Source organism: Lemur catta, chromosome 13, assembly GCF_020740605.2.
Source record: "Lemur catta isolate mLemCat1 chromosome 13, mLemCat1.pri, whole genome shotgun sequence".
Classification (NCBI taxonomy): Eukaryota; Metazoa; Chordata; class Mammalia; order Primates; family Lemuridae; genus Lemur; species Lemur catta.
Genome location: NC_059140.1, coordinates 77,549,873 through 77,576,545, shown reverse-complemented (window position 1 = coordinate 77,576,545; position 26,673 = coordinate 77,549,873). Strand labels below are relative to the sequence as shown.

At 41.8% G+C, this 26,673-nt stretch overlaps 1 protein-coding gene across 2 annotated transcripts in view; it reads right to left on the bottom strand.

Annotated features, from left to right (window-relative positions):
- Positions 1-26,673, bottom strand: part of TNFRSF19 (TNF receptor superfamily member 19) — an 81,988-nt gene that overhangs the window by 14,200 nt on the left and 41,115 nt on the right. For both annotated transcript variants that reach the window (XM_045567024.1, XM_045567023.1), the window contains exon 5: positions 24,164-24,249. In XM_045567024.1, the coding sequence (XP_045422980.1) occupies positions 24,164-24,249 (86 nt within the window). The remainder of the gene's footprint in view (positions 1-24,163; positions 24,250-26,673) is intronic.

The following is a 26,673-nucleotide window of genomic DNA, read 5'->3' as shown; positions in this document are numbered from 1 at the left end:
TGTCACCTGGGAAGGCACATAAGCTGTATGCTTTGGGCTTAGATGAATAGGGCTCGTAACCCAATGATACATTTTAAAGGATATTTATTTGTAAACATGTTTAATGTTAATATGTCTTATAGCTATATAGAAATACTTACAATAATCCAATAGCTTACTAAATATTCATCATACAGCAAGTTAAAAAAACTACATCTCTGACCTGACAGAGATCAAGTCTGAATCTGAAACAGCCTCTATCAGCGGACAGGGTCACAAAAGGATGTATGAACACAGCACAGCTGTGCAAACACTGACAAACATACAACTGAATAGGAACTTGCATCCCACACAGGCTAAAATAGCAGGCCACGGTGCAGGGGAAGCGGCTTGGAAATGCAAGCATTATCTATTTGGACCAAACGGTCAAGTTGTGGGAAAATGTCATCTCATTTACACTTGTGCGGAAGGTGGTTCACTTTGGAGTGAGAAGAATTTCCTCTGCTTAAATTTACAGTCAAATAACCCAGCCCTACACACATGAGTCTTTAGCAACAGCTGTCATCAAAATGAGGCATAATACGTGATTTGAGCGGAAGACTCCGAAGTTCCTAATTGCTGTAAGTAATAAGTTAAGCTCATCAATGGAGACAGCACTGGACATTCAGAAAAACTCTAAGAACAGGGATTTTAGGTTAAAGTCGTATCGTGATTCGACTCCTTTAAGTTCTTACCGTTTAAAATCCTTCTAAAATTTATTAGTCAACTTATTTGCCTTAATATAAAAGGAACTGTGTCTAACCTATAAATAGGTTAGAATGTCCCCAAAGTGGGGATCTTATTTTTAATGTGGTAGTTTGTAATTCAAGATTTATTTTCCCCAAACTAAACATGAAAGTTTTGTTAATACATATCTTTCCAAGGTAGGGCACTAAAACGGTAATTTCAATGACATCTAGTTGCCATAGTTACATCAATTTTAAAGGAAAGCGCATTCAATACGCTTCTTCTCTACACATTTTCCCAGGCAGTGGCATCTAAAAATGAACAGGAAAAACACGCAAGTTTTACCTCTCAATTTCTGACACCTACATGGGAAAGGGCATCTTATTAGACACCCTCAGAGAACCCTTGTGGGAAGCAGGACTCTGAACTTCAATCACATTCCCGATTCTTGTTCATAGTACAAGTTCATCACAACATGAACAGCAGACAATCTTTTCTAAATAGGAAACGGGTTCATCATTTTTAGCTTTAATTGTCATAAAACAATGTAGAAATAAATATGGGAGCTATGGGAGATTGGGCTGAATATCATTTAATTTTAGAACAGTGCAGAAACTCATGCACACAAGTTCCTGGTAAAAGCCTATTTTCTTATTGTTCTCTTTGACACGTGCAGTTAAAAAAATGGGGGGTGGTGCTGACGGGGAGTTGTACTGGCTATATGAAGTGGCCTCCACTCCATTAAGTTTGGGTTAATAGAGATGTTGCCGGGAATTCCTCAAAAAAGGACTTATCTACTTCAAAATAAAACGTATTGCTTTGTTGACCTGTGGCAGTGATATTGAGATTAAAGATTCTTTCTACCCACATGCCTTAACTAAATTCCCTGTCCATAGTTCACTGAGCATATTGAATGCCTGCAACGAATTTCACCCGTACCTTATTAGGATTCCGACAGTACTTCTGAAGAATTGAGAATAGGAATGTCCACATTCTTTGGAAAGTTTTTAACTTTTCCGGAATACAAAGGCACTTCTTACCTTAACCAATTAAGTTATTAAATTCCACTATAATGTTAGTACTACCCTTCGGCAATGTACTTCAGAGCGAGGACTGTTTTCTTAGCTTAAATTTTATATTACATGCATTACACAGGTTCAGTTTTATATTATACATCTCCTTAGGAGTTCAACTCAACTGAACAATTATGTACTGTGTGTCTATTATGAGTAAGATATCCTATGAGGCATTACATAATTTGAAGGAAAATCTGACTAGAAGAAGAAAAGAAAACAGAGGTCACTAGCGAAGTTTGGCAAGTGTTTTTATAAAGCCCAATCTGATTGTCTTTGGAGTAGACTGAGGCGCAGAAATCCCCCTCTTCTCCCTGCATCTCACCCCCTGAAGAGCTTCAAACGTAGCTGAGAGGCGTGAGACACCTAGGCGGGAGAGACCCATCTCACTGCACAGAGAGGAGCATCTCAGATGCTGCAAATGAGGAACCTGTCTGCAGGCCACACTGGGCGTCTAACACGGAACACTTGCTTCTGTAGACACGCGTGCACTTTCTTACGCGTGCAACTCGCTAACACACCTTCAGTGATTTCACCCTCCTAACTGGGTGAAGGGGTGAAAGTTCAACCAAGATTTTGAGTCACCCCCTCAAGGTGACACAGCAAAGCGGAGACGGCTTGGGAAGTGGAACCAGGCCTTCGGATCCCGGCCAGCAGACCGCACTGCTCCATGGCTGTGTGCAGCTTCGGAGAGAGTGAAATGTCCTGCCAGCTGACGATGAGGAAAAGTGTAGCTCATGTCTGTTTACGTACAGGGCAGGCTCGCTTCCGCACGGAGGAACAGCCAGGCCACAGGGCATCACGGGACTTCCCAGACAGCACACCAGTCGGAGTGCGCACGGCAGCTGCTTCCAGAGGAGCTCATCTGCCCTAAGAGAAACGTCTGGGCCCCTTGGCCGGGCTCTGGACCTTGGTGTCTGCATAAGGAGCCACTCTGAGCAGGCATGGTGGCAGCGGGCACGCTGAGCAATGCCCGGGTGTCACTGAGGAGGGGAGGAGAGGACATTCTGGGGAGGTGACTGCAGATTAGAGAGACAAATGGAAAAGGGTGCGCACGGACTCTCACGTCTGGACTCTGCAGAGCTATAGTTCTGCTTTCTATTGATATCTACTTGTTTAACCTCTCCAACTTCCTAGTACGTGATGTTTAAAAACCTGCTAAACAAAAGATCCTTCTTCCCAGAGAATCCTAACAAAGGGCCCTGTTCAGGCAGGGCTGGCTTGGGAGGAAGGGAACCGGTATGGGTTTTACAGATGAAGAAGTCTATACGTATCTATAAATATTTTTTCATGTCAAACAGCCATTAGGTGGTTGGATCTAGATTACAGTCCAGGTTTGTCTGATCCCAAAACTTATGTCTTTTTGTTTAAAGAAAGTATGCTATGTTCTTTCCAACCATTTAGAGTAAAAAAATATACTATAGTGTGAAGGATTATCAGTTCAAATTTTGTATGGACTAGTAGATTTTAGTTACTTAGCTAACATATGCAATATGGCTTGACCTAATTTAAAACACAAGTATGGCTTTAAAAATTCAACCTGTTTTATCCTCATGATTAAAAAGGCTACTGCATTTTATTACAGTGAAAAATAAACATATGACTTTTAAGCTTTATTTTTTAAATGTTGTGTTTAAGGTCTATATGGTATAACTAGATGAGTATTAGATAAATATAGTAGGGAAGAGCAAACTGTAAATGAGCTAATTTTGCTTTCTATTGGGGCTTCCATTTTTAAGATTTCACTAATGCTTTGTGTTTTCATCAGAGAGTTTAGCCCATGAAAATAATACATCTGGTTTCCTGCTGCATAACATCGCTTTGGCAACTCCAACACAATTGGAAATGCAAGAATTTTTACTTGTTGATGACTATGTTTTGACACATGCAATTCAATTAGCAACCAGTATTGGAATATAAGCATACAATTTAGACATTTTGAACTATTTTTCACTAAAATATTTTATCTTTGACTTTTCTATTTGTTTCAAATAAACTACAATTCAATCCACTGGTTTCTGTGCTCTTCCACCACCTCTACCAACAACAAAAAGCCCAAATTGAATAAAGCCTTAACAAAATTAAAACCCGATAATGAATCTATTTCCAGTTATGTTCTTTAATAACACAAAATTATTAACAAAGAGCTCTTTGCGATCTTAACTGAGGCAAGGATATAGCTCTGGAGTGTAAGCTTTATCTTGTTAATCTAAACTGGTTAAACAAAAATATCTATGGTAACACTCAACATATGAATTCCAGATGTACCACAAAGGAGTCTGCCAACAAACAAAATAGTTGGACTTTTTTATCCACTTTATACCAACCACTCTGACACTGAATAAATGTTAAAAAGTAAGTCTTCATCATTTATGGTTTCTTCTTTTTCAATATTTTTTTTTTTTTGAGACAGAGTCTCGCTTTGTCACCCTGGGTAGCGTGCAGCAGCGTCATCACAGCTCGCTGCAACCTCAAACTCCTGGGCTCAAGCGGTCCTCTCACCTCAGCCTTCCAAGTAGCTGGGACTACAGGCAAGCCACACAGTGCCTGGCTAATTTTTCTATTTTTAGTAGAGATGGTCTTGAACTCCAGATCTCAAGCAATCTTCCTGCCTTGGCCTCCCAGAGTGCTAGGATTACCGGTGTGAGCGATTGTGCCCGGACTTTTTTCATCTTTAGACTTTAGTCTTAGAACTATGGGTTTTTTTTCAATGACCAATAGAAATATTACCTCAAAATGAGCTTTTTCTGTTTGCTCTTCTATCTATATCCATATCTGTTTTAAAAGTTGGACTGATATTTTATTGCAGTAAAATATACATAAGACTTACCATTAGTAACATTGAGTATATTCACAATGCTATGCAACCATCACCACTAATTCCAGAACATTTTCATCACCCAGAAGGAAACCCCACATACATTAAATGGTCACTCCTTTTCTCCCATCCCTCCAGCCCCTGACAAGCACAAATTCCCCTTCTGTCTCTACGTATTTGCCTATTCTGCATATTTCATATAAATGGATATACCATATCATGTGCCTTCTTTCACTTAGCACAATGTCTTCAAGGTTCATCCACGATGTAGCATGTATCAGAACTTCATTTCTTTTTATGGTTGAATAATATTCCATCATATGGACATACGACATTTTGTTTATCCATTTGTTAGACGATAACATTTGGTTTTTTCCTGCTGCTATGAAACTTCATGTAAAAGCTTTTTCCATATATTTTTAAACTTTCTACAAAGATATATTATAATTATTCCACATTCTATTAAAAGATACATTATTACAATTATACCAAAGCTTAAGTTAATTAATAAGTCAGTCAAAATATTTCCCGAGCAAGAGCTAAGAGTGGAGGGACGCAATGCCAGAGGAGCTGGTCAGGGTCAGCTCCCGTGGGATTTACCAGCTACAGTGAGGAGTTCGGATTCTACTCTAAGAATAATAGAAAGAGCTCAACAACATCAGAACACACATTCTTCACCAGTGCACACAGAACCTTCTCCAGGAAAGATCACATGTGAGGTCACAAAACAAGTTTCAACAAATTTGAAATAACTGAAATCACACAAAGTATCTCTTCCAATCATGAGAGAATAAACTCGTCTGTCCGAGCAATAAAAGGGTTATGAAACAGATTAGCGCTGACAGCCACACAAGGTTGTGAATGCAGTTAATACCACCCTGCTGTAGACTTTAAAAAAGTTGAAATGGTACATTTTAACGTAGATATATTTTACCACAATAAAAACATAAAAGGCTAATAGCAAGTGACTTGGGGGTTCCCGGGGTGGAGGGGGACCAGCTGCGGATTCCACTCTAGAAAGATCCCTGCCGGCTGAGTGGGTGCTGCGCTTGGGTGGAGGTTACAACTACGGAGATGCTGTCAAGTGGCCCAGTCTGAGAACTGCTTGTCGTGAGAGTAACTGGCTGTGCTGATGGACTGTGAGTCAGGTGCTAGGAAAGATGGAAGCAAGGATAATGCCCAGGTTTGGGAGTCAAAGCACCAGCCACCCTGGTGCCATCTCTTAATTTACTGAGATGGTGACAATTGGAGGGCCAGTGGGTTTGGTGAGGGGAGTGGGAGGAATAACAACTTCTGTTTTGAAATATTAAGTTTGAGATACCTGTTATCTATCCACGGGGAGCTGTCAAGCGGGCAGCTGGATATGCGAGGGAGGCAGGAAAGAGATTGTGGCTGGAGACATAAATTGAAAAAGCATGAGTGCATAGATGACACCCAGAGCCGGGACCTGATCAAATTACTGCGTGTGCACTCTGTGGATGGAGGAGAGGACCCAGGACAGAGCCCAGGATGGCTGAGGAACCAGCTTCTGAGATAAGGAGACAGGCAGGGAGGGTGTCTAGGAAGCCCTGACAAGAAGGCATCTCGAGAGAGAAGCAAACTAAAACTTCCCGGGATGAACTCTTCTGAGTCTTAAATACAGAAAGCGAATTCCAACATTTTGGAAAGAAGTTACACAGACTTATGATTTTTAAAGAAGTAGTGACCCTGCTCATTGTAGCTGCTTACAGATTTATTACTGAGTGAATCTGAACTAAAATGAAAACAAAACGTGATGTCACAAAGTAAAATAAGAGAAATAAAGCTTGATGGAAGTTTATTATGAATAGTAATCATGATCCATTACTTAAGTAAGATTATTTAAATTAAGAAAGTACCGTTTTTTTAAAATGAATGATAATAGAAGGAGTACACGAGGATTTGCATCTTTTTCCTAAGGAATCATTCTGATGTTGCTTTTGAAGCTTCACCCAAACATATATATACACACAGTTGGCTTGACATCTCTGCTCACCGGCACCTGACACCCGCGAACATTGGCCACCCCATCTTCTACGTCTGTATCTGGGACAGCCAGGTGAGTCCCTGCAGTAGGAGCAAAAGTTCGTCATATCAGACCACAGTCTTCAAATGTGCTCTGTGGGCTGAGTTTCCAAGTTAGCGCCCAGTACTGTTTTTATTGGTTTTCTTTTTTAAACTGAGAGCACATCAGAAACAGCACAACTCTGCAAGCTTCTTTCCTATGTTGAGCAATGTTGTAACATTTGTTTATGAAAACAGAACTTCTGAGCTCCATTCTTCTTTAAGTTCCCTTAGTAGGCACTGCCCTAATTACCAGCCCTTTTATGATTTAAATGCAAGTGAATCAAAGCAGAACCCCACGGTGGCCCCAAGCTGCCTTTGTTTTAATACTAACACCGATGATTCACAACTCTGCTTTTATTATGAGCAGAACCCACCCCTAAGAGGTACACTCTTGTACCTTTTCTTCCCACTTGAATCATTGTGCCAACTTGTGTCTAAGGGCTAAGCACCGGGGTAGACAAAGAGAAAAGAGAAGCCGAAAGGGTATCGCTGGAAAAAAGAAGCCCACAGTATACTGCAGCGCACTGTGGCACTGTAGGGTGGAGGTTATTTCGTTATTGCAAAGCACACAGAGCAGGATGCAACCTGGATCCCCCACGGAGGATCTTCGCACCTCCTCTTCACCCGGCAATTCTGAGTCTTCTATTCCTGTTTTCCTCTGAGCTGCCCGCCTGCCACGGTTTTATTGCCATACTCAGCCTGTTATCATGTGTGTTGGAAGCAAACCAGGAAGAAAATGTGAAATGTCTTTTTGAAACTGGGGGAGATGTTTATATCCATTCTTAAATTTAAAGCACTTAGTGGTGCCCTTCACATTTATGTTTATTCTGAAATCCTTACGGAGTCATTTAAGAAAATTTCCTTCACATTATTAATAAACATTACTCTCTATTACAAGACATTTACAAAGATAGGATTACGGCCAGTGCGCTAAGATGGTTTCCATTATCCCATTATTATCTTTTGAATTATAAGAGGGAAGGTCCCAATGTTGCAATTATCTGAATCAAAGCCCTCCCCTGCATTCTGGAAAGATTTCTTCAAAACACGTTGCTGAATGTCTTCTAACAGAAGAGGTATGCTATTAGAAAAGTAGAAACCTCTTTAATAACAGCCTCTTACTCTACCAGCTCTTAGCAGCTACTTTATCTTTGCTCTTGGAAAAGCTTTGCTAAAGCCAGTGACTTTAAATCACCTCTCAGAGAGAGAAATAAAGTAACTGATTGTTAATAGTTTGGTATCTACAGAACATTATTCTGAATCAAAGGGTTAAAGATAAAAATGCAATGTCAGTATTAGGGATTATACAGAATAGTTGCTTTTAATCAGACCTACTGATGAAGCATAACATGGTAGCAATGACAAGGTAAATTAATATACATAAAAACAAACTGAATTAGCAGATTCAATGTGGTCAATGTTTCATATGTGTGTAAACACATATTAAAGTTGTATTCACATAAATCTGATTTCACTAAGTGAGAAGGAAACTAGCAAACACACACACTCCAAAGACCTGACTTGATGTTTCTGCTGGGGCTTCAGGGTAGGCAGATACTGCTATAAACGGAAGCACCACTTGTTGATCAATTTAAGCACTTTGCTTCTGAGGGATCATAGATTAAATTTTAAAAAGAATTCAGGGCTAGCTGCAGGGGCTCACACCTGTAATCCTAGCACTTTGGGAGACCGAGAAGAGAGTATCGCTTAATACCAGGATTTCAAGACCAGACTGAATAAGAGCAAGACCCCATCCCTACAAAAAACAGAAACATATAGCCAGGCATCATGGCGCATGCCTGTAGTCCCAGCTACTTGGGAGGCTGAGGCTAGAGGATCACTTGAGCCCAGGGGTTTGAGGCTGCAGTGAGCTATGATGACGCCACTGCACTCCAGCCTGGGTGACACTGTGAGACCCTGTCTCAAAAAAAAATAATAATAATAAATAAAATAAAATAAAAAGGATTTAGAAGGAAGCCTTCCTCCACTGGTTCATGTGTGTTACAAGTATATTGCCAGGCCATAGTTCCTTTCTTCCCCAATTTTCCTGGCTATAAAACTTACTGGTAGACACTGCACACTCAGATGATTAAGAGCTTTGCAGTCAACAGTCTGGCTTCAAATCCTGGCTTGGTCACGTACTAGCTGTGTTATCACTGGCAAATGACAACCTCTTGCCTCAGTTTCCTTATTGGTAAAACCGGGAAATAACAATGCCTACCTCGTAGGATTTTTGTGAGAACTGAATAAAGTATTGCACAGAAAGGGTTAGCGTGGACTCTGGCACATGCTTTCTCCAATTATTATTCAGAATCCGGTTATACTACTATCATGTCACAATCTGGATTGTCTCTTAATGAAATTGAAACCACGTGCATAGTAGGTAGGCCATTAAAAAAATTGATGGAGGGAGCTACTTGCAACTGATTGTTCATGCAGGTGTCCTTGTATCCCTAAAGCACTGAAAAGTTAAGAAGGAAAATTAATGATAAAAACAAACCAAAATAGTCTTTTCCAGATGTTTATATTCATTTCTTATAAAAGACATAGCCACTACTACAGATGGTCCCTGATTTGTAAGATGGTTCAACTTTAAAATGGTGTGAAACAGTTGCAATTTTGACATACTGTACAGTACAGTATTCAATAAAGTACCTGAGCTATTCAACACTTTATTATAAAATAGGCTTTATGTTGGATGATTTTTCCCAACTGTAGGCTAATGGAAGCGTTCTGAACACATTTAAAGTAGGCTAGGCTGAGCTATGATGTTTGGTAGGGTAAGTGTATTAAATGCATTTTTGACTTACGATTTTTCACCTTATGATGGGTTTATCGGGACATCACCCTGTCATAAGTCAAGGAGCAACTGTACTTTTATCTAAGTATTAGTATCTCAAAGGACTTTACCAACATGATCTCCTTAACTGGTAACACCAAGCAGTGTTATATAACAATAAGCAGCAATTATTATAGCAAAATAATTAAACCTCAAGGAATATTGTGAATGAAATGGTAAAGCTATTACTAAGAAAATCCTTTAGAAAAAAATCTTTGATCCACAAATAAGAAAAACTTTAATTACATGTCAGTTACATAGAAAGCTCTCAGAATATACAGCTGAGACATACTCTGTCAAATCTTTAAGGAAATCCCTATGGTTAATGCTCTCACTCAAGGAATATGGAGGACAGGCCATAAGATCTGTGCTTATTTTTCCTTAAATACATCATTAGAGAACTCTGCGTGGGTAAGATGCAAGCTGAGTACAATTTTTGTACAAGATTCTCAAATCTTTTCCAAAGGCTTTTATTAAATATTGCTGGTATCTGGAAAGAATGAACTAAAACAATAGGATTCTTTCTTTCCTAGTTGCTTGAGCACTAAGGCCATGGTTTGGACTTACTAACTACGTAGTAACAAATAAATAGAAACATAAGGGAACGTTAAGCGAAAATAACATTACATATTTAAACTGCATGCAAAAAAGAGGCATTGAAGGAAAAAGGATTAATAGAAATGAGTTTCAAAGGAAGGCAGAGAAGAAACCTACATTTTCTCAGACATACTGTTAATATTCAAAGGGTCTCCCCTCTTACTGCAAAATTATGGCAGAATAAAAGGCCAGTGCAGGGGCATATGACAATTCTCTTTGTAGACAAGACCATTTGACTTAATTCACACACAGGAGCGGACTGGTGACGCTCACATGAACATCTTTGGCGTTCCGGACTGCCAACCTGGGAAGAGAAACACTCCGACTTGACCGGAGGCGGCATGAAGGGGAGAGATGGGCAGGACATGCAAGACGGGAAGACCACCGGGCCCAGCCCCGCATATACAGTCAGAAAGAGCGACTCCGCAATGAAAATTACTTCCAGTGGTGGTGCTACTTTGTCTGATGCCTCCCTTCTCTCCTTGACCCTACTTGCCTTTTACCTGGAAAGAGGCAAACGCTCACTCAAAGCTGGGTACATTTTAGTGTCAAGGAAGTCTGCGATAGCATGTATTTGGCAATAAACTGGCAGTATGGTTAGGTAGAGATTTGGCGGTTTCTAAGAATTCTCATCAGCACAGCTAGCTACATTTTATGACTTGTATTACTGTCTTGTTTGGCTATTAAAACTGATTTTTAAAAATAAATCAGAAGTCGCCAAGTCTCTGCTTAGTGTGTAGCAATGGCTTGGTTCCTCTTCTAACTCAGACCATTATTTTCCATTGCAAGCTTCCTCCAACTGAACAAACAGCCTCCCATAGCATGTTTTAACAGTTTCTTGGGCAGCCAAACCCCTTTCTCCTTTGAGAGGGCACCATCACAGCTTCTCCACTGCTCCCTTTGACAGCACCCTTGTGTGTTAGTCGAGTGTGACTGTAAAGTGAGTTGACAGTACTTACCAACCTAAGCACAAAGCATTGGGTTCACGCCAGTGTGGCTTTGTTTTGTTCCTAAGCCGAAAACCCACAGTATCATCACTCATTCTGACTGCAATAATAAGTACTTTGTAATTCAACTGCTAGAAAAATAAAGAATGATTTCAGTATATCCTTTCAAATTTAGCAGTGTGTAGCACTTTAGAAATGGTCTTTCCAAATACTGGGAGCTCTCTCGTCCTCTCCTTCCCTCCCTCCCACCACTGCCTCGGTTCTTGCTGCCATCTCCTCCCCCAAGTGCACAGCCACGGCCTCCCAACCCGCCTGCGTCCTGCTGGCCCAGGGCACGCGGACCACTGCCCTGCTGGCTGGATCTGCCACAGCAGCCTGTTTGCTTCATGCCACATGGTATCGGCTGGGAGCTGCTCAGAAAATAAGCACCAAGCATGGTCTCTAGGAGCCATAACCTTTCATGGTTTACTCCCCATCACTGGCAGGAAGATACCAGGGCAAGGGAGGACAAATCCAGCAGGTGTGTGGCTGTGGCTGAGCACAGTGTGGCTGGGGGGGGAGGGGCATGAGGAAGGAGCTGTGGCAGTAACCATAACCAGTGTCCCCAAGGCATGCTGTCACCCAAAAGTATGGATACTGAGGGTTACTGAGTCACTGTTGGCTCTATTATCAACAGTAAGTGGTAAAGATTTTTAAAAATTTCTTTAAATTTTATTTTGGCTTCTATTTATTAGTATAACATGTTAACATTTCTATCCAGAAGATGAAAATGAATTGTTGAGTTGAACTGAACTGTCCTTATTTCTTCTCAATAGGACAAAAGAAAATTATAGATGCACAAGACAAAGACATAAAGAGTTTTCTACTCTTTAAGATGTGTATGTGTATCGTTCCAGGGACCGGCAGAGATGCTCACATGAAGCCGCAATAAGAGCAAAAGAAAACAGGACTGAGGGGCGCTCAGGAGCTCAGGGACAGGCTGGGTGAGTGTGATGGGAGGCTGAGGGGTGGAGAAGTGAGCAGGACTGTTGCGGGAGGTGCTGGGGCTCGGGCGGGCAACATCCATGAAGGCCCAGGGGGCAGTAAGAGAGTGGCGGGATCCTTTACCAGAAGGGAGAAAATCAGGGACCCTGCCACTGGGGCACTGAAGGTCACAGCAGCTGAGACTTGATAAGTTCCCCCTGAACTTGGTTTCTGCTATTCCTCATCTTGCTTCCAGATCATCTGGCCTAGAGATCTGCTCCCCACCAGGACTGTGTAAGCCCAATATTTTCATGCATGTCTTTAAGGAAAAAGGAAAGGAAGAAGGAAAAACAGCAAAAGCAGTTACCACAGGAGAGTGGCTGGCAGGGCAGGGGGGTGGACAGGCTGTCACCACCCACAAATTCCCACTGCACGACTGACCAAAGACGTTGACTGCCATGCCCGTTCAGAGAAAGTCTGTTACGCCAGGAGCAAGTTTGTGACTTTAGATTTCTCTTTGGCACTTGGTGGATTGAACAGTCTATTTTCTACTTTAATTACCATAACTACCATAATTAAGACTGAAAACATTATAAGCCACAAAATGGCAGCAGATTATCTACAGTGTTTCTCTGCAAATACCATAAAGTAAAAGAATTTTTTTCCGCTTTCGAGAATGTTTTTCTTCTTTTTATTATTTCACTGACCTATAAGGTCTTGCTGTGTTTGTTTGACAGAGGAAACAATGAAGCTTTTAAACTTCTACACCAAGAAACAGAAAAGACACCATAAAAGAAACACATCATTATGGCCGTGAACATCTGTGCTGAGGGATGGCAAGCTCAAAAATAGTTGTGCTTCACCGGGGACCAGCAGGCTGGACTGCCATCTGGGAATTGGAACAAAGACACGAAACTTGGGCCGCTGCCCTCCCTGTTCCACGCGGACTCTCCTTAACCCTTGGAGCACCAGGCTCCTGTGCCGAAGGCCACGAGGAGATAGGCACTTTAGCCTAAGAACCCTGCACCCTGTAATTCCTGGGTTCCCTGTCATTAGTAAAGTGGATAATTCTTATTTACCTCGCTGCACCATTTAAAGAAGTAATCTTCTGTGAAATTATTCTCAGATGATGAAACTGAAATTATTTCCACCCATTAACTTCCAACTAAGAAAAAAAATGTGTCTATGTGCACAGTTTAATACGGCCGATTGGGTCGAGACTGAAAAGAAAATCTGGATTTAGACAGTGTTCCTTGCTGTCTCCTAGTCCAGCAGAACTGATACTGTTATTATTTATAATTTGACAGCTGACAGGGCTTACAGTAAAGAGCAAAAAACTCTGGTTAGGTCGGAGAAAGACTTTTCTTGAGACTTGGAACACGAAGCTCATTCGGGAATTCAGCCCAGGCCTTGCTGCCTCTTTTACAATTATTAGGATCTTCATGTGGTAATGAAGAAATGGGGACAAAGAAAAGTTAAAACATTTGTTTGAAGGTTAGGTGTTAGGACTCAAAGTCAAGCCTTCTTCGGAGTGAAGATTACGTGCGCTAATCCATGAAAGGATCAAGAAGATCCTGGTTCACATGAGTTTCACGTGAGGAAGTCACGGGAAAGCGCCCTTCCGTGTTAATTAGAATTAGAGATCAGAGAGAACCTCCCTGATTTCATGTTTCAGGCTTTTATCTGTGTCCCCAGAGCCTAAGATGATAGAAAACACTCATATTGATGTAAATTCTTATGGTATGATGTAAAATCTTAAATTAACTTCTACCAAATGTGTGTTTTGCCTGAGTTTAGGAAAAAAACTCAACCAAATGCTAATTCTTCTGGTAATTTTCCTTGGTGTCACAGGACGCAAACAAATATAACTAATGTTATTAACATTTAACTAATAATTAACTAAACAAAATTTATTTAATTTATATTGTTTAAACTGAATCAATCAAATTAATTAAGCTAATAATCAACTCTTGAGAAAGGGGCGGATGCGGGAAGCCTGTTACTCCAGGTACATACATTTATTGTATCAGCTAAAAATATTCTACTGTACTTGGATAGTGAATCCCTACGTTCTCCCTTGCTCCCCTGAAGTGTGTTTTCAACAGCAGCCAGAGGATCTTCTGAGAGTCAGATCATGTCTTTTCAACAGTCTAGGAGCCCTATTCGATCTACGCCCCACTCTGCAATCCACCCACCCACTCACGGGCTCCCACCTCTGCGAGCTTGTTGCTGCCTCCTCCCCCGTTTGGGGCCTGTCCTAGGGTGACCTTTTTGGGCCTTCCCTCAACACTTTACTGTAAATATTAGCCCAGCCCTGCAGCAAAAGAATGTCAGCTCCCTGAGGACTGGGAATTCAGCCTGCAGTTTTCACCAGTGCCCTCATCAGTCCTCAGGACATCCTGGGCATTCAAGACAGTCATCACTCAATGAGAGGACAAGCTGATCTGCAGATCATTTACAACTTGGGAGAGATGTCTTTATGTAGCACTTTGCTGATATCTAGACTAGAATTCGGCACTCAGAAGGTTCTCCCTCAAATGCTCCCCAAGTTAAGCAGCCAAACACCAAGAATTTAAAAAAACAATTTTTCTCATTTTAAAGACAAGCATACCTCCTTATGACCACTGGCAAGCTTTTCAGGAATTATTGATTTTCAATGACATCTTTTTAAGTTGTATACTGATGATTTTTCAGGAAATCATTTAAAGACAAAATTTCATACCATAACCTTTTGGTCTCTTGATGGAAAACGAAACAGGCACAGAACAGAACACACTAACACAGACTTGCATACATTGTATAATAAAATAGCAAGAGAACAAAAAGATGTCTAAGCCGTATCCTCAAGATAGTTCACAAGGAGAAGCCCTCCGAGGCCACTCCAGGAAAGCCCACGCTTAAAAAGAATCACTTGTCTTATGGGGGATTGACAGAAATGTTCTGTATCTTGGTTGAAAAAATCATTATCCAAGTGATGCGTCTGTCAAAAACTCACTGAATTACACACTTAAAATGGATGCATCTTCTTGTCAGTAAAGCTAAAAAATGACTTTGAAAGTTTAAAAAATCGCTTCCTCCCTTTTAAAATTACAATGGTCTAAGTATCAAGAAATGCTGTTTCTTGAATATTGAATTAAGAAAATGGCTACACGATTCATAATATAGATAAAACTCTCATGAATACTTTCTATGAGATGGTCAAAATAATAAACAAAGCAGTTAAATAATGTTTTAAAAACTCAAAGTGGGATATTACCTTTTAAAAATATTAATTCCTGTTTGAAATTTGACTTCAAGTGTCCATTTTTAACTTTGGAATACCTTTTTCAACCTTTGAGTTATTTTACCTTATTTTTTCAAGTAGGCTGACTCAATTACAATTCATTGACAGTTCCAGAATTTTTTTCTTAACTTTAAATTATTTTTAAGCTTGCTTACTCCGGCTCCCTCCGAGTTCCCCAGGAGAGGCACCGGGCGTAGGTGTCTGTGTGGTCAGGCGGGTGGGTGGAACCCTGTCTCCTCCACGTGACCACTGTGACCACCTCCTGGGCTGTGAAGTCGGGGCTTTAAGGAAATGCACACCGCAGGGAATTACTTGAAGGGCAGGCTGGGAAATGCAGATGAAGTGTTTGTTACCTTTCGGAATTCAAGAAATGTTTGCTATTTTACACTATTCTGGTTCTTCTTCCATCTCAAAGTGATGTTTTTCAAGTAAACTCTCTTCCTAGGTGATTGACATGGGAAGTGGCCAGACACTCACCCAAGTTTAAAGACAAAGGGATCCCGACCCACTGGTTAAGGCTGTATCCCCTGGACCCCCTTAGGTGTGAGCCCACAGAGGACAAAGCCCTGTGTCCCGGCGCAGTGCCAGCCCTCACACACCAGCTCCTGAGGATAAATATTCCCCTGTAGGAGAAGGAGTGATCGCGGAGCCTAAACTTTGAGTATTTCCACTCCGGGTTTGGCATCTACTGTTAGACTGCTTTTCTCCACAAGCTCACATTTATTTATTTTAAGCATTTAATGGGTACACACACAGATCCCTGATCCGTTTGTGTGGCTACAAATGGACTGCTTCACTAAGTCCACACCTTTGTGAAACTGCCCTGCTGGATTTTATATATTTTTTTAAATAAACTACACTTAATCTAAAATTCATTTAATTTAGTGATGCCCTTTAACAAACCACAACCTGTTTCTTTGTAAGTAAATATTTAAGCCAGCTCATTGGCTTTAAATGTCTGAAAGAGTCTGAAGATAAAAGCCGGAGAAGTTGGATTTACTGGTGACTATGTAATAATCAACTGCTACTGTTCCCAAGGGGCCCATCACGGTCTCAGGCGGCATGCGGGACTCTCTGCAGCATCTCAGATGCAAGGGATGCATGCTGTGAACTTAGTCGAGGCATTTAACTTTTTTATTTTTTACTCGTAACAGACAAAGTGAATGCCTGACAAATATTTAGCAATTTTATGGGAGAAAATTGCTATATTTGAAATAATTTTCAATTTGAGAAAACTGACATTTGTCGGGAGTAAGGAATGACGGCAGAGCACATGAGTTTTAGAAACTTTTGCAGGAACTTTCTGATTTCTATAATTTTAATGAAACTGGGGCCAAGGAAAGATATTCAGAGGGCAAATGTTTGAAATCGCTACACAGTCATATAACGCAATCACAGTGGTGGTGCACTTTTTCTCTAAAGAGGCCACAACATTTAAACTGCATGGCTATTGTTTCCAGCATCCTCAGACAATGAGGAATTTGCTGTCACAAACGTTCGATATATTTTCAGAGAACAATTGTTTACCTAGATAAGCAAACAACCTTAAAAGAGGATGAATCCTTTTTGATGCCCATCGTTTTAAAATGAATTACAACAGTTTTCTGTTTTCTTAAAAAGACCTCAAGAAATGTAATTTGATCACCCTCCTGCCCCTTCCTGGGGCCCAGAATAATAATGAGAAGTATAATTATCCTACTGAGTGGTATTAGCCAGAAAACCTCAGGAGTCAGTCATTAGGATGAATAGATCTGTTTGCCCTACATTAAAGGAACCGAATTACAGTGTGTTTGGGGTTCTTTTGGCTGCTTCTTGTGGGCTGTCCTTTCACTTCTCGCTGCCTCCATCTCTCTGCCTGCCTTCTTCCCTCTGTTCTGGTCCCCTCCCCGGGCTAGCTCAGCACAGCAAGGCTTACGACAAGAAAGAAACGGGTTCCAAGGGGAGCTTAGAAGGCATCCTCACAATAGAGAGCTGTAGTGCGGGGACTTTGCAGAGAGCTGGTTGATTTTTGAGTTTTCAGCTGTCTATTGAGTTACTACTACTGCAGATTTTTTTCCAGTAACATTATGGGATCACATGATATTGACCAAAAAAAGAGAGAGACACACTAAAGAAATGCAAGGAACTACAGACAATGGAAGGAAGGGAAGAGGGAGCAATAAACAGTTATCTTACACCAACCATGAGTGCGTGACTAGTAGACTAAGTCCCACCCCAAACCTCACAGGGGAGGCCTGGCTTGGAAATCGGCTTTGTCCCTGCTCTTTCCTTTGATCTCATTGTCTTCCTGGTCCCTACCCTGAAAGTTCTGTTTAGCAAGAAAGAGCTAAATTTTTAAGACTTCTCTGTAAGAAGCTCCCCTTCACTACTGCATTAGATATTTGCTTAAAAGGCTCAGAAGCACTTATCTGTTCCTGAACTGCACCCCAAAGTGAGGCCATCAACATGCTGGCTGGACACTGAGGAGTCTTGGGCTGAGGACCGCAGCCTACTTGAAAACCTCAGTAAACCGAGCCCTTCATTAGCCCTGCACACACTGGCCGTGCGGACCCACGGTGCAGAGGCCCAGAAGAGCTCTGGAAAGCAGGCCATTAAATATCAGCAAACTCATGGGAACAGCACTGCTGCAGAAACTCGAACCACGGATGTACAGAATAAAACTTGCACCATGTTTCCAGCAAAGGTGAACTACTGGGGATTCTACGTATCTCTTCTGCATCTCATTATGCAGTCATTTACTCTGGTCAGATTCTGTGGGTGTTTAAGTACCCCAGGACGAGAAGAGTACCAGGAACTGGTTTCTTACCAGGGCTTGGCTGGCTAAAGTACTCAGGAAAAAGCTGAAGGCAACTTGGAATTCGCTCCAAGGAACTTGCTGCTCCACCTCTTCCTCCTCCTCTCCTTCTCCCTCTCCCCCTCCTTTAAAGAAAACCTGAAATCCGTATTGGTATTGATTTCAGAATACTCCCAATTTATTTCCTTTTAAATCTGTTTTTGTTTCCTTTAAAGGAAGTGTTTACCAGGCACTCTTACTTTAAAGATTTAGCACTGCATGTCAAGAGACAAAAATATTAGTACCTTTGGAAATATGAACACAGGTGGCATCGTGTGTGCATAAATATGGCAAGGCACGCTGCCCAGAGGGTGACGCCAGTATCACGTGCAGTAGGGATGGCCTTAGGAGTCCAGCTGTGGGCCAAACACCTGTATGACACTTTACTCAATAATGTCATTGCAACAATGCTTATGAGTAATACATGAAAAAATTGTATCTGAAGTGGAGAAAGGATCCAAAAGAGTATGTACAGTATGATCCCAACTAGTTTTATAGATACAAAAAAGACTGCAAAGGAAAACCTCAGAATGCTGTATTTTGTTTTGTAATGCTCTAATGCTGCGAATGTTTTGTTTAGGGGCCCATTGGTGCCCTCCTCTTTTTCTCTACTAAACGTTAAAAATTATCTTTACTGAGCAAATATTTCTTTTAAAAGTTTATTTTGAAATTACCTTTGTGTGTTATTTACCAGATATTTTAACTTTCCTGTGGAAAATAATCATTTTTTAATAATGTGATTTATTACTTATTGGTACAAAGAACTGCTGTCTTCTGAGCGTATGAAGCCACGTAAAACTCCTAAATAGCTAAAGGTCAAGGCAGCTCGGGCTCTCCTTTCTCCCACACGGTGATTTATCTGATCGCTTATCTCTCCAGCATCACGTGGCTTGTTTTACAAAGCCCCCAGGAACAAAGCAAACATCTAGGTTAAACATACTTAAATAAAGTTGTACTCTGGTGAAAACCACATTGAATATTTTCAAAACCATTTGCTCCAACCACAGTATTTGTTCCAAATTAAGTAAACACTGCTGAAAGAAATCATACAAAATCTGCATTTCTTATCAAACCCAAGGCAGGATTTTCTCCTTAATGTTCTAAACGGGTTCACATTACTAAGACTGAAGACACATGAGGATCAGAGCCTGGAGCAGGGATTTCCACCTAAAGAGTAACTTGTATTTATCTGCAATTTGTAGGAGTGTCACTACTCAACCTGGTGCCCCATGCCCAACCAGTCATTATTAAAATAATGCCATTAATGACCTGACAAGGGGTTTATGGGTGGCCTAACTGATGATTATCACAAATCTATTGTTACTGGGGGCGGGGCTTAGAGCTCATCTGGTGGGGGTGGGGCTCTAGGCCTCAAAAGGGACAAAGAGGACAGAGACCAGCCCAAGCCAGACACAAAACTCCACGGCAGCCCCCTCTTGGCACCCTTCCTTGCTCACCCACCCGTGCAGGTGAAGCCCCGGCAAGACAAGCATCAGGGCCAGATGCACCAGGAGGTCCTCCCGGTGCGGGACAACTCCCAACTGAACACCAGATCCTCCAAAAAGCACACCTGAGGCGGGGCCAAGGGGACGGAGGCCAGGTGGGGTGATCCTTTGGGAGAAGGCCGGCCAGCAGGTGGACAGTCCTTGGAGCTCGCTCTGGGGCAAGTACCACATTACTGGATACCAGTTCATCTACTTCCATCCGCAATCTGCAGACATGGGTGTTATTACCCCTGTTTTCCAGACACTAAATGGAGGCTCAGAGAGGGGAGATGATTTACCCAAGGTGGAGCCATCAGTACAAGGCCAAGCCAAGATGTGAATCCAGGACTTGTGGCCGCAGCCCCCAAGATGTTCTGCTGACTCCACGGCCTCCCACACAGCCCACCCACAGTGCTTCTCATACCCGCAACGACACAGAGTCGGGATAGGAACGCCTCATTCTAATCGCTTTGTGGGGAGCACAGGTCTACCTACGACACGAGACTCTTATATTTTGACATTTAAGCCATAGAGAATTTACTTGTTCTCTGGTGGCTGAGTGTTCCTCAGTCTCCCATTGCACTGATCCCTGTTGGGAGTGTGGGGGCCAGCTGCATGTCACTGCTCTCCTTTGAACCACACCTCCTGGGCAGTCACCTCCTCCTTCCTCGAGACCCCAGCTCTCCCTCAATGCCGGGAGAGCAGAGCTAAGCACGGAAGACGCATTGCATGCTGGAAGGAGCAAGGAAGAGAACCAAGAGATCTGAGACTGCCAGCGGCCAGGCAGTGCGCCAGGCAACTCACACGGGTCTCATCTAGACATTTGGACAGCCATCCTTTTTAAAGACTTGTTTGCAGCTTGCTAAAGGCCACCCATTTAGGGTGTGACCTATGTGTGTCTTGGGGCGGCCTCAGAGGTGGCCTGGGCCCTCCTGGCAGCAGAGGTTCCTGGAGGTGGCATATGAGAAGCAAACCAATGCCTCACTATGGCCACACACTGCAGCTGGGCTCTGGCCACTGGGAAACCCACTGTTTTCTCGAGTCAGCCTGCCCTCCCACTCTCTGATGGAAGCTCAGTACCTGTGCTCTTCCGGCTCCTGTTTCGCTCTTGGCAGGACACAGTGCCTCCAACTTCACAGCCACGGAACCACCCATGCTCCTGCCACTGCACTCGAGGTCCCCGCGGGCTCATCCATCCCAGCCCCTCTTCCTGGTTACCGCAGGGCGCTCTGCCTCCTTCCAGGCCGCCAGCTGCCACCTGGGGCCTGGGGCCTTCCCAAACTTCCTGCTCACACTTGTGTTCTCGCATGTAAGTCCCTCTCAAATGGATACTTCCCTTCAACCTGCAAACACGCAGATGTGACTTTCACCTAAAAAATGAAATAAAACCGGACAGCCCTCCCTTGCCCACACACTGCTCACTAGAATGGCTCTTGCTGATGGCAGCAAAGACCTCTCGGGCACCGGGTGTGAAGGACATTTCCAGTGTCAACCGCCTTGACCTGCAGGCAGCACCCGAAGGTGCTGGACAGGATTCTCCCGCTTCTCCGGCCCCTCTACTTCGTCTCCTTTCCAGGCCAGTCCTCCCCTAGCGGACCCTTTAGGTCCTGGCTCAAAAGCCCCTGCTGGGGAAAGCCATCCCCAGTGTGCCGCATCATTACCCATTGTACCTTCTTCCATCCTGCCAGGCACAGGACCTCACTGCCACGTTTTTGTGTCCAGGTATGGAGTACGTGAATACTCCAAATAATTCAGAGTCATTATTCAATGGCTCCCCCACTAGACTGTCAGCCCCATGAAGAAAAGGACTGAGGTCTGTTTGTCCTCCACCTGGGACTGGCACCAGCAGGCACTCCAGTGTTTGTTCAGCAAGTCAATGAAAAACGGGCCTGCCTGCCAGGAGGATGGCATTTACCTAGCCCGGTCAGAGGCTCCGTGCACAGGAACGTGCAGGCGCGAGGCTGCATGGAGGGTGAGGGGGACTGGGAGGCACAGACAGGCCTGCAGGCCCAGACAGCAGCTGCCCGGCCTCCCGCTGCAGAGGGGGCTCTGAGCCCCCAGACTCCAGAGCCTCCTGGGACCCCCAGTGAGGGCTCCTCTGGCTTCTGGGAAGTTCCAGCCTCTCCCACCACCACCTGTGTCCTTGAAACAAGCCCACTACTTGCATTAGCTTGGGTGGCATCACCTTCTTACAGCTGAGAGCCTAAATGGTGCAGAAACTTCTCAGGGGGAGGAAAAAACTCTGAAACAGCAGTTCTTTGTGGATGAGTTTAAAAAGCCCGACGTAGAAGAAATGAAAACATAAGGCGCCTTACATAATTTCCCCAGAAGACTTTGAAATCTCTTTTGAGGAGATTAGTTGTGTTCTGGAATTATTCCCAAGAACCATGCCAAAGGCAGCAAACTTTCTTTTTCAGAGATAAGGACTAATGCTCACTACAGACCACCGATTGTTGTGCTTTATGATTTGAAAGACTGTTAGCTATGCACACTGCATTTTTGACTTTGACAAATTATTTTTCTTTGCTTTCTAAAAAGTTTCATACATGAAGATATATATATATATATATATAAATTAAACTAATTTTCTTTTTAAAATTACAACTAAGAACTTCACAAGACACTAAAAGAGTCTTACATGTGAGATCTACCTTCAAAGGCAAATTTGTGATTTTTAAGCTTAGCCAGAACCCTGAAGTCCAAAAATTCCAAAGCCTCAGACTTTTGACTGGATTATATTAAACTTAAACCCCAAAAATTAAAGAGAAAAAAAACCCTAGTACTTTCCCACTCCCGATTGGGCAATACTGACTTCTTTACTAAATCTCTGTACGGTCGTTTGGGATAAAGTGTGTAATTGTAACTTGCCTTATTGACAAAAGGGTGGCTGAGCCGTCCCAATGGCAAGGCCGTGTCATCCATTTCAATCGGGAAGAGGACATGTCCTTTCATGGGCTGTGTAGCCACGTAAAGACACTCTTTCAGTGTCCCTTATAGATTAGATTTTGAGAATTGTCGTTACGTGATGAATGTTAAAACAAGTAAGACAAGAAAGTGTCACCATGTGGGACACATTAGATGGCTTGGTTTTTCCACAGGGAGACCGCCCAGGGTGGAGGAAGAGCACGACATCTGGGGTGAGAGAGACTCGGATGTGAATACTGCCTCTGCCCTCTACCAGCCAACCTCTCTGGACCAGTGTCCCCATCTGCAGAGTCAGGCTGAGAATGGGATTATTGAGCAGAGTAAGGAAAGCACCTGCCTGTGAGTGGGACATAGCAGGCATTTGATACTGCATTCGTTAACTGCAATGAAGTATGTGGTGAACGTTAACCTATTTTAAAAATCAAGATCAATATATCTTTCTTATAAAAGTTGAAAGTCTTCCAACTTTTTTGCTTTTCTATCACTTTAAAGGAAGAAGAGAAAGCAATGCATTTTGGTAAAGGACACAATAATATGGGCTGCAAAATTCCATGACATTCTTGAGAAGAGAAGTACCAAGTGGCTTTATCAACTGATGACCAACTTATAATCAGTTCAGAGGGGACTTTCGTCATAGAGTGAAGTATAGGACAGATCCCATGCACTGGAAATTATAAGAAAACAATGGTCCCCAGAAGGCATGAGCAACATGTGCAGGGATAAAGCTCCTTCCCTCCTCCATCCTCTCTCCTGGACTGAGCTGTTTCTTGTATATGGCAGAGCACAGCTCACCAACACCCTGCGTGGGCACAAACAGGCGTGCCTGGCCAGCAGGAACCCACCTGCTGCCCCCCTTCCTGTCCCATCCCAAAGGGGATTCATTGGCCAGGTTTGTACCTGGCATTAAGAAGAGTGAGCGGCCACTTTTTCCTATTCAAAATCAGTGCAGATTGATCACTTGTAACAAATGCCTTTTATATCTAAGGAAAATACATGGTCAAAAAGATAAACTACCGCTAACATAAAGAGGAAAAGGCACAACGTTGTCACTTGCAGTTGTATCCCCAGCATGCATGAGTTCTCTCTTCTCATTTATTTGTTAAATGAGAAAAATGAAACAATGAATGAAGTGAACTAAAATTCCACTCAATGATACGTTAACGAGGCAGGTGATTTACGGAGAGGAACTTTTCTGGAAAGGCAAAGAGAGATGCCACCAGATGATTGTGTCTGGGAACTAAAAAGGGAAAACCGGGAATTCATGGGGCCGTGGCACAAAGACATTCCACATTAAGATCTGGACCTCCTGCTTAATTGGAGTTTCCTGCTTTATCTATCTAGAAGGAAAGATAAGAATTTGAATGGAGCAGAGCAGCAGCAAATGTCTGCATTTCACTCTGAGATTCAAATCAGTGGATACAGTTTGCTGATGGAGGCGCACAACAAAAGGGCTTTATGTCCCGCTGGAAGCTTGATTAAAGGGTACCCGCTATAAACCCCACAAGAGAGACAGATTTCGTTCCATTTGCCAACCAAAGAAAGGCTTAAAAATTAAAAAAATTTTAAAAGGCCAGTTGTCCCTGCTGCTCTGTTTGTGCTGTGTTCACTCACAGTGCGGCTCGTAAGGAGGCGGAGGATCTCCACAGGGGACACACTCCATGTCTTGAAAACCAACCAGTTTTGTCTTCCTATAGAATCTAGAAGAGAAGAGGAAAATAATCCTGGTTAGCTTTTTCATCTAAGTTTACAGTTGGAGCAAGCAAGATTCATGTTATAAATTTCCAGCAGTCTCCTTTACCTGTTCCATAGCTAGAAACAAAAAGGTGCACAAAGGTTTAAATATAATAATAGTGTCTTAGACACATCCTTGGAACCTTTCTGAGCAGGCAATGAACACTGAGGAAATATCAATTCCACTAAACGTTAACTTCACAGATTCTTCTCAGCCCATACTTTTTCTATACTGTGGTAGGGGTACTGGTGAGGGACTATAAAATCAGTAGTCTTTGGCATTTCCATTGTAATTTAAACTACAAAACACCTTATAAATAAAGTGCTAGTTTTTAACATTTGGAATCATGGACCAAAAAGCCAAGCAAACCCTAAAAGCAATGGAAAAATGTGGAGAGATTTTCATACAATCTTGATAGGAGGATGTCTTTCTAGGCATGACAAGAAACCCAGGAGACAGAGTGGAATTTTTGACTATACACACAGACAAAAGAAAAGAAAATAAAAGAAGAGAAGAGAGAAGAAAAAGATGTTAAAGACATCTGAAGATCAAAAATAAACAAAGCACCATCACCATAGTTAATGGGCAAATGAAAACTGAACAATTGTTCTAATTATAATATTGTCTGTGCCTTAAGCCTGTAAGGTAAAACATAAAAATCACGATGGTGAAAGTGAACACTATAATTGAAAAATAGGCAAAGAACATTCATGCCCCAAAGGAAGAGCATTTTATAACTTTAAAATTTCAAAATTAAAACTAAGAAGCATGATGGAATTAAAAAAATTTTAAATTTAAGATGCAAATGTTTAACTTCATTACTAATCAAGTAAATATAAGTTATCATTTTCACTTGGAAAGTTGGGAGAGAGTCAGTGTGAGTGTAGGCAAATAGGCACATGTATATATCACCAGTGGGAATACACGTTGCCTCTTTTAGAAGGGCAATTTAGCAATGTGTAATTAGAACTCAATAAAATAGTTTACACTCTTTATCCAGTAATTTCATATGTAGAAATTTATGCTAAAGAAATAATCAACTGGGTAAAGCTGTACGCATAGGAATACAATCACAGCATTGTATATAAAACAAAAAAAGCTAATTACGCATAATCCCCATGTCCAACAGTAAAAGCAGCCAACCATGGCAGACCCAAGGCAATGGAATAGAAGATGGTCTTAGAAATGATGATTCAGATCTACCATACACATTTTTTAAATTCATTAACTATCATTAAGTGAAAAAAAAGAGAAGTCTATATGATTCTGTTTTGTACAAACACACATTTTCATGTAAATCCTTTCAGATTATTTACCAATGCAGATAAAAATTTATGTGTATATATTTTCAAGGGGAAACATTTGGAAGATATTATATATGAAATATTAACAGTGACTATGGTGGGAATTGAAGGGATTGTGGGAATTCAAGTGTTTTCTTTTTTTGTATGTGTAACTTCTATCTTTTAAATGACAAAAATAGTGATATGGAGACTATGGATCACGTCTATAAAAGACAGGTAGATGCAATTACTTTGCCAAATTAGATAATGTAGTAGCAAAACTATATCATTTATGGTGGACGCAAAATTTGCATTTAAATCCAGCCAAGTTACTTCAACTGCCCAGATACATTCAGTAATTGTTCCACCTTCTATTTTCATATGACTATGAAAATCTGTCCAAAGGATACATAATACAGTGACTCCCCACCAGATATTAATAAAAGTATTCATTGTGTAATTTATAAAGTAAAAATCAAAAAGAAAAAAGTTGGAGGACTCGCACTTCCTGATTTCAAAACATATTACAAAGCTACAGTAATCGAAACAATATGGCACTGGCATAAAGACAGACAAATAGACCAGTAGAATAGAAAAGAAAGCCTAGAAATAATCCCTTACATGCTCAATGATTTTTGAGAACGGTGCCAAGACCTCTCAGTAAGGAAAAAACAGTCTCTTTACGAAATGTTGTTGGGAAAACTGCATATTCACATGCAAAAGAATGAATCTGGACCCTTCTCTTACACCATACACAAAAATTAACTTAAAATGGATTAAAGACCTAAAACTATAAAACTCTTGGAAGAAAACATAGGGAAAAAGCTCTGTGACATTAGATTTGGCAATGATTTCTTGGATATGACACCAAAACCCCGGGCAACAAAAGCAAAATTTGACAAACGGGACTACATCTATGCATCTTTTAAAATTATCTACTTTCTCTTTATTTTGTTTAGACTGCTGTGGTTTGGGGGGATATAGAAACATTTGCAACTCCATATCCTGTCCAAGTGAGACAGGACACACATTTTAAAAAATAAACTACAAGGGAACAGAGATATGATACAGGATGCCTGCTTAAACTGCTTTCCACAGTTCAGTGT